This window comes from Empidonax traillii, unplaced genomic scaffold (assembly GCF_003031625.1).
Source record: "Empidonax traillii isolate 1590-97213 ecotype Southwest subspecies unplaced genomic scaffold, ASM303162v1 scaffold2183:size33613, whole genome shotgun sequence".
In the NCBI taxonomy this organism is placed as follows: domain Eukaryota; kingdom Metazoa; phylum Chordata; class Aves; order Passeriformes; family Tyrannidae; genus Empidonax; species Empidonax traillii.
In genome coordinates this window covers 19165-28111 of record NW_020957376.1, presented here as the reverse complement: position 1 = coordinate 28111, position 8947 = coordinate 19165, and the positions used below count along the sequence as shown (strand labels likewise).

General features: G+C 56.0%; 2 protein-coding genes across 2 annotated transcripts in view; one reads left to right on the top strand and one right to left on the bottom strand.

The window, feature by feature from the left end:
• Positions 1-1623: 1623 nt before the first annotated feature.
• Positions 1624-6040, top strand: MYOG (myogenin). Its single transcript, XM_027909510.1, is given in 4 exon segments — positions 1624-1695; positions 1698-2171; positions 4693-4774; positions 5919-6040. Coding segments are annotated over 4 exon segments (750 nt in total).
• Positions 6041-6754: 714 nt separating this feature from the next.
• The window catches only part of LOC114071658 (liprin-alpha-4-like), a gene marked incomplete at its 5' end in the record, with an annotated part of 20572 nt that continues 18379 nt past the window's right edge, over positions 6755-8947 (bottom strand). The window contains 2 exons of the mRNA XM_027909509.1: positions 6755-7085; positions 8259-8346. Of these exons, the coding sequence (XP_027765310.1) occupies positions 8288-8346 (59 nt within the window). The remainder of the gene's footprint in view (positions 7086-8258; positions 8347-8947) is intronic.

The following is an 8947-nucleotide window of genomic DNA, read 5'->3' as shown; positions in this document are numbered from 1 at the left end:
ACCTTCACACTTTCCACAGGCTCCTCTGCTCACCCTCAGGGATTTCTTTCCTTCTGGAGGATTTTGGGGTTTGATTGACCCTGGAGAGCCAAGGGGCTGTGCCAAGGGTGAATCTTGAGGCTCTGGGCCCTGCTTTCCTCGGTGCAGACTTTCACAAATGTCAAAGCCACAGGGACAGCAAATCCCCAGGGCTGGAACCCCAGGAGAGCTGGAATCAGGGTGAGGGAGTGTCATAAACCTCCTGGACCCAAAGAAGTCTCTTCAAAGAGAGAGGAGTGTCATGGTGGGTTCCAAAAAGTCCAGAAATCAACCCAAAGTAACCAAGGGTGTTGGTGGTAGGGACAGGGAATGTGTTGTGGCACAGTCTCTCCAGGGAGTGGGGATTTGGGGAAGGAAAATCCCGGCATGGTTGGCCCTGCACTTTGCTGACATTCTTTCCACTGACCGATCCCTCAGCTGGAATCTGGCCTGGAGCAGGAATAGGAGGAGATGGGGGACGGTTTCTGACGTTCCTGATGGAAAAAAAATCCCCTCTGAATTACAGATAAAGCTGGAGAGATGTGGTCAAGTGGTTGGAATTGACAGGGAAGGGCTGGGGATGGGTTAAAATCCCACCCACGCTGCTACTGCTGCTGGCTGTGCCTCAGTTTCCCCACTGGGAATGTGGGAGCAGTGTGTCTTTTCTGGGAAAGGGCTGTGTCAGGATGGATCTGGGGCTTTGGTTATCCACATGTCCAGAGGCTGGGGCAGGAGACCAGATGGGACGGAGGGGGTCCAGCCCAGCCAGGCTCTGCTGGACACATGTGGGAGAAGGTGTCCTTTGGGTTTGCTTCGTGGGAGAAGCCACAAGTGTGGATTTTGTGACAAAAATGTGCAAAAGGGACTCAGCCAGGCACCTTCAGGGAGCCCGTGGGGGAGGAAAGATTGGGTCTGGCACCTCCTGCCTGTCCTGCCTGCCCCATTCTCGCAGGACAGGCAGCAAGCACAGCACTGGCACAGGGACAGGAATGTCCTTGGGGAGCGGGCTGTACCCCGGGGTGCTCCCTGCGCTGGGATTTCCCTCCCAGGGCTGGATTCCTTCTCTTCCCCACGGCTGCAGCAGCGGTGGGGTCAGGGCTCCGTGCACCAGCAGGACGGGGCCATGGGGAAGGTGGGCAGAGCGGGATCGGGAGGTGGGAATACCGAGCAGCGGGAGGTGCTGTGCCACCGCTGGGTGTGACTGCAGGAGTGACAGAGCCGGCGTGCCCTGGGCTTGAGGGAGCACAGAAGATGAGGGCGATGACGGGACGAGGGTGCCCCGGCCCCCGTGGGCTCTCCCAGCCCGGCCATAACCGAAGGGACCAGATGGGGCAGGAATTGCAGGGGGAGCTGCCATCCCTTCCAGCCGCCCTGGCACCCAGGGCTCACACAAAGCCCTTGTTTAGCGGGTGGCCGAGCTGCCCCCCCGCCGTGCCAGCCCCTCTGCAGTCCCCCCAGCGCCGGGCACGGCAATCCCCGTGGGGAGAGAGCACATGAAATCAGACGGACAAGTTTTGATGTGAGGCAGCAGCTTAGGCCGGGCTCAGGTTTCCTTTAGGGTTTCTATATTTATCTCCGTGATTTAATGCCAGCGCCGGGGTTTAAATGGCACCGAGCAGTTGGCGTGGGGAGAGGGAACAGCCGTCCCCGAGCCACACACACATCCCCGAGTCCCCCGAGCGCCCATGGAGCTCTTCGAGACCAACCCTTACTTTTTCCCGGAGCAGAGGTTTTACGACGGGGAGAATTTCCTGGGCTCCCGCTATGACCCAGCGGCGTTCCCCGAGCGCGCCGAGGTCTCCCTGTGCCCCGAGGGCAGGGGGGCTTTGGAGGAGAAGGACTCGGTGGGCGAGCACTGCCCCGGGCAGTGCCTGCCCTGGGCCTGCAAGGTGTGCAAGAGGAAGACGGTGTCCATGGACCGGCGGAGAGCAGCCACGCTGCGGGAGAAGCGGCGGCTCAAGAAGGTGAACGAGGCGTTCGAGGCGCTGAAGCGCAGCACCCTCCTGAACCCCAACCAGCGGCTGCCCAAGGTGGAGATCCTGCGCAGCGCCATCCAGTACATCGAGCGGCTCCAGAGCCTGCTCAGCTCCCTCAACCAGCAGGACCGGGAGCAGCGAGAGCTGCGGTTCCGCCCCGCAGCGCCCCAGCCCGCGGTGAGCGGCACCGGGAACCGGCACTGGGAGGGGGGCTGGGAGGGGGGATGGACGGGGGCATGGATGGGGCATGGATGGGGGAATGGATAGGGGCATGGATGGGGACATGGATGGGGCATGGATGGGGACATGGATGGGGACATGGATGGGGGGATGCCCCACGGGGGAATGATGGATGGGGAGATGCCCCACAGGGTGATGCCCAACGGGGGTGATTCCCCATGGATGGGGTGATGGTCTATAGGGGCTCTGCCCAATGGGGGTGATGCCCCATGGGGTTTTGCTGGATGGGGTGATGCCCTGGGGGGGTCAGGCCTCATGGATAGGGGTGGTGCTGTCTGTACCCTTTGGGGGTGATACCCCATGGGGTGATGCTCTGGGGGAATGGTGGTCTATGGGGGATCTGCCCAAAGAGGTTGATTCCTGATGGGGGTGATGCCATTTCTTTGGGGATGATGCCATATGGGAGTGACGTTCTATGGGGGTGAAGCCATTTCGGGGTGACACACTGTGAGGGTGATGCCATGTGGGAGTGATGCCCTATGGGGACAGTGCCCTGTGGAGGTTATGCCCTATGGGGGTGACACTCTGTGGGGGTGACAGTGCTCTGTGGGGTGATGCTGGGTGGGGGTGACACTGTGGGGGCGATGCTGTAGGGGAGTGATGCTCTATAGGGACGATGCCCTATGGGGTGATGTTCTATGGGGGTGACACTGTGGGGTTGCTGCTCCATGGGATGGTGCTTTATGGGGGTGATGCAATTTCGGGGTGACACTGCTATAGGGGAGTGGTGCTCTGTGGGGACATTGCTCTGTGGGGACAGTGGGGTCACTGCTTTGTGAGTGACACGCGCCTGGGCTTTGGAGGGATCACACGGGCCAAAATGAAGGAAGTAACACGAAAGCAAAATAAACCAAACTAAATTAAAAATAAGATGGAATAAAATAAAATAATTGAATCAATAAAATGAAAGATAAATATAGAAATGAAAATTAAGTAAAAATATCAACCACAAAAATTGGAGTATAAAAGGTCAATAAAACAAAATTAACACTTGGAGGGGTATTTTCAGCTGCCCTCTGGTTCCTGGGGGAGTGCTGGGTGTGCACTCTGAGCCTTTGGATATGGAATGTACAGAGAGCTCCAGGCGCAGGTGATACAGGTAGAGATTGTAGATAAAGGAGATGAATGTGTGGTACAGGCATTGATGATACAGATTAGAGAGACAGAGATTATAGAGATAGTGAATACAGCTGAAATAGGTGTGGATAGAGCTCTATAGTTAAATATGTGTATATGTGATACAAATATATGTATGTGATATCTAGAGATGATATAAATATTGATAAGATTGTATATATATAACACATATATATAAATGTTATGGATATATGTATATATAGAGAGAAATTATGTATAGATATAGATAATTTATATATAAGTAATGCAGATATGGATATAAATGTCATAGATAAAATAGAGATGTATAGATGTACATGTAGATCCAGATAGATATAGATATGTATGATATAGAGGGACTTGGTAAGAATGGGATTCCCAGAGATTCATCTGCTTTCACTCAGGGATTTAAGGACCAAAGTAGCAGGAACCAGTAACCCAGCATTTAATGCTGAATAAAGGGCTGGAAAAGCCTTTAGGCCCCATCCTGTTCCATATTCTCAGGATTTTGCAGTATCCACAGATACCAGAATCCAATTTCCACTTCCCAGGATCCACTTGGATTTGGGTGGATTTGGTGGCTGTCCATGCAAAGCGTCCAAAACTGTGCTGAGCAGCCTCTGTGTCACTTCTGCCCTGAGCTGCCCCTTCTCCCAGGGGCTTTTTGGGGAAAAAAATCATATCTGTAAGAATTTCCCGCTTCAGGGGGAAATAAAGCCAAATGTTAATTAATTCTCCTGTGCTGCCAGGAGCTTGTGGGCCCAAAGTGCCACTTCCAGGGCCACTACAAAGAGTTGGGTCCGTGGGGTTGCTCCTGGAAATCCCATTTTGGGTTTTACCTGAGCTGGCATCCTCTCCTGGATAAAGACACACTCCAAAACAAGTTCATTCTGAGCTCTCATTTCTCAGGCTATCAGCTCTTTTCTGAGAAATAACCACTAAGCCCCAAATCCACAAATCAAACTGCCAGAAGCTCTTTCCCAGGAACCCCTTCAGAGTGGCCCAAGGGCATTATTTTTTATGGGCCTGATTAGGTGATTTTCAGCAAAAAGTTGTTTTGCCCAAGGCCATTTGTCCATCTGCAGCCCTTTCTCGGGGTAGAGAGACACCTTTTGACCTGCAGGGAGCAGATGGTCCCATTTCCCCATGCCCAGAGCCACAAAAGGAGGTTTTTCAGCCCTGGTGGATCCCGGGGATCCTTTGCAGGGGTGGAGGGATGTTCTCACCTCCACAGGGGTGTTCAGTTGAGGTGAATGGGCAGCCTGGGGTGGTTTTGAGGTGGCTGCTGGGGCTGGAGGAGGTGACACCCATCTCAACTTGTTGACATCTCAACTCCTCACAGGTCACCAGTGAGTGTGGACCCAGCAGCTCGTCCTGCAGCCCCGAGTGGAGCACCCAGCTGGAGTTTGGCACCAACCCTGCAGGTAAAGAAGGTCCTGCTGTGCCACCCCTCGGCCTCCCTGGGCTCTGGAGGGAGTGGGAACAGTGGGGGACACCACAGCACATCACTGAGCCACTCCCCCCAAACAAAGGAGCAAAGGACAGAAAGAGCCTTGTCCTTCTCTCCCCACCCCACTGCTGCAGAGGGGTGACCTCAGAAATCCTCCTTGATTCAATTCTCATCAAATTCAGGCTTCTCCAAGCCCTGATTTCACTGAGGCACCAGATCTCAGGAGCTGAGAAACTGCACTGCAGTAGCCAGGGGTCCTGGTGGCTTCACCCCCAGCAAGGCTCATCCACGGCCATCCCCGGATCCCTCCTTTAGAGAGCTGAGGAAACGGAGGGGAATGAGGATCCTCAGAGCCTTCTCCATCCCACAAAGAGCTGGGGGAGAAGGGCAGAGGGATGAAGATGATCATAGCTGAATCCCTCCCATAAAAAGGGGAAGATGAGGGTGAGCAGAGGCAGCTCCATCCAAAAAGGGCTGTGGTGCTGAGCATTGCTGAGGATCTCTGAGAGTTGCTGAGGATCTTTGAGCCTTCCTGAGGATCTCTGAGAGTTGCTGAGGATCTCTCAGCATTCCTGAGGATCTCTGAGAGTTCCTGAGGATTTCTGAGAGTTGCTGAGGATCTCTGAGAGTTGCTGAGGATCTCTGAGCACTGCTGAGGATCTCTGAGCCTTGCTGAGGATCTCTGAGCATCTCTGTCCCGGGCTCCCCTTCCCTCCCCACTCCCCCTCTGCAGCTGCTGATCATTTTTCCACAATTACAGTTAATTCCCCCCCCCCCCGCCCCCCCCGCCCAATCCACCTGTTATTTTCCCCAGAAGGCAGAAACTTGAATCTCTTTTTCCAGCAGAGAATAAACCCCAAAAAGTGTTCAAAAATCCCACCCCTTGTTGCTCTCTCCTCCTTCCCCAGGGTGGGAACTGGGAGCAGGTCCCACTCTGGCCACGGGAGGGACCACAAGGCCATAGAGTTGTGGAACAGAATCACCAAATTGAGGTTGGAAAAGACCTTTAGGATCATCAATCAGCACCAGCACTAAACCCTGTCCCCCGCGGAGCCAGGAGCTGTCCCCCAGCTCAGGGTGCCCGTCCCCATCAGTGCCACCCGCGTTGCTCCTCGCAGATCACCTGCTGGCCGAGGAGGGGCCGGAGGAGCGGGACCTGCCCTCACTGTCCTCCATCGTCGACAGCATCGCCGGCGACGACGTGGCCGTGACGTTCCGGGAGGAGCCGCTCCAGAACTGAACCGGCACCGACCGCTCGAGCTGGGGGCTGGACCCTGGAAGTGTCCGGCCCTGGGGATCACATTTACCCCCCAGCAGCGCTGAGACCGCTCAGCTCCTTCCCACTGCCCGCCAAACGCTCATCCCCACCCAGCCGGCGACGAGACCGGGGAGAGGTGGGGTATTGGCAGGGCCCGGTTCTTGGCGTGGGGCTCTGCTCTGCTCTGCTCCCCAGTTTTGGGGTTTTGGGGGCCAATGTGTGTGCTGGGTTCGCTTTGCTGATGTTTTTATCCCAGATGCTCCTTGACCAAGGGCTCTCTCGGGCCGGTGCTGACCCAGAGCCTGCCCCGTCTTTTCTACTGAGCGCTGTGTGCAGTTGCCATTTAGAGGTTTGGTTTTTTAATTATTATTTTTGCTAACTTATTTGGATTTTTTTTTTTTTTTAATAAAGGCATTCTTGTTTGGACTGCTTGGGGTTTTCCTTTAGTGCTGTTTCCCTCTGTGCAGGTGGCCCCAGTTCCCAGGTCAGGGTTTTCTGTATCAGAAAATCCAGCTGGACCTCAGTGCAGTCGCTCAGGTGGGAACTGGATGTGCCACATTTAAATCAGCCCTTGAGACACCAGTGGATTGAGATCCCCAGCAACCGGGGCTCAGCCCTGTACCCCAAGGCTCCTGGGGGGGCTAAAGATTCATGATATTTTTAATTTGGCCTCTAGAAAGAAGGCTCGAGCCCAGCACTGTTTTAAAATCCTGTTTATTGGAACACACATACATCCTTTCCTGACCCGATCCAGGGTTTGGAGTCCATGCAGTACCAATAATATGACAAAAGAAATAGGGCATTGATATAAAGGGCTCACCGACTCTTCAAATTAAAAAAATATTTAATACTGTATTAGGCAAATAATACACCGAAAAGACGTCGTGACTGTAGAGCCTCTCAGATATTGCACTTCCAAACAGCACATGATAAAAGTATAAGGTCATTCCAGCCATCAATAAATATCACATCAGAAATAGGGGCCACACAAGGCAAACGTGGCATGAGGAGACAAAGAGATCCTACCCTACGGGGGGAGAAATGGGAAGAGTTAAGAGTCTCCTGGATTGATCCCTGCCCGTAGCCTGGAGGCAGGAGGGGAGAGCATCTCCTCTGCACCCGGAGGGGAAGGGGTGGGCAGGTCCCGGGGGGCTCTGGGTGCTCCCGTGCGACTCCCCGGGTCCCCAAGGGGGGTCCCCTCTCCCGTGGGTGCCGGCAGCGTCCTGGCACTGAGTCACACAGGGCAGTGCCCGCCCTCCCCACACAGCCCTGCCCTGCGGGCACGGCCTCCCCGCTCCGTGGGCACCTGACAGCACCAACATGAGCACCTGGGCAGACACCACCCTCCTCACCCCCCCACGGCCCCACCCACACACAGCACCAACCCCGGCACTGCCCCCGGCCCCGGGGACAGTTCCCTGCCCGGTCACCCCGGCAGAGTCTGAATCTGAATCTTCTTGGCTTCAAGTCCTGAGGGCAGCACATCCCCCACAGCCCAGGCCGGGCAGGTCAGGATTGGCACCGTGAACCAGGCAGGAGGAAGGGTTCCAAACATCACAGCCCGCTCTGGGGGCGTCTCTGTCGTTCCGTGGCTGTCCCCGCGCTGGGACGACCCCTGGAGCACATTCCCAGCAGCGAGAGCAGGGCTGGGTGGGCAGGCCACGGGCGGGAGCCACGGGGGAAGCGGTGGGTTCACAAGCAGGAGGGACAGATCCTGGCCGGTCCAGAGCAGTGAGGCCGAGGGACAGGCTGGGCTCTTGTCCTGGAAGGCAGCCAGCACGTGGCCACTCGGAGAGCAGGGAGTGCTGAGGAACAAAGCAGGGAAGGCCCCGTGAGAGCGGTGGTTCAGCTCCAACAAACCCAGCGGGAGTGGGCAATTCCTGGCACAGAACCAGGAACCCAGGGGTACAGCAGGATCCCAGGAGCCTCCCGAAGTGCTTTACTACCCTTCCCTCACCCCCCATCTAGGATGGCACCCTGGGGGTCCCCAGAGCAGTTGGATAAAGCGCCCAGGTTGGGATGCAGAGCGTCCCTCCTGCATCTCCTCGGGGTCCTGAGAGCCTCAGGCAGCGGCAGCTGCCCCACCCCTGAGGTCTCCAATGGTTCTCCATGGCAAGGCAAACCTTGGAGAAGGCAGCCAGACTGCCTGGCTGTTGCTGGTGCCCCCCCAGCTCACAGGCCTGGGTCTCCTCACACTTACCCAGGGCCGGGGTCCCGTCTGGCTGACCCTCAGCAGGAGTACGTCCGCACCGTGGAGGTCTCCAGCCTGGGTGACCCGGAGGCACCAACTGGGAGGGAGTCAAAGAGCAAAGCAATTGGTGACTGCTCCATCAGCCCTCAGCTTCCCCCAAACCATTTACTCAGCAGAATCTGTGCCCTGCAGCCCCGAGATGAGGGCCAAAGGAAGAGCAGTGTTTGGCCAGCACTGATGGTCCCGAAGCTCCAGGGTATTTGGGAAGTGGCCTCTTGCCATCCCTATTCCTGAGGAGCTCCCTGTGTCTGGGTGGGATTCTGTCCCAGGTTTCATTGCCCTCAGCTGGGTGGGATCTGCAGCTTCCAGGGATGGAGTGGGAAAGGTCGAAGGGAAGTTTGACCCAAACTGCTGGACAGGAAACTGTGACATTTGAGTCAACTTGCAGGCAGGAGAAGAGCTGAGCCTGGGGTTTGGAGCTTGGAGGTGAAGGCAAAACATTCCAGTTTTCATTCTCCCCTCATTTCTGAGCCTGCTGACGCCAGCTCTGCTCCACTGGGGATGTAACATGTGGTTTGGGACAGTGGGACCAGGGTGCCTGGTGCAGGGGACAGAAGCTGGAGCTTTGGAAGGGACCAGGATACCTTGGAGGAAGGAGCTGGGACAGGTGTGCTCAGGAACAACACCCAAACCCAGCA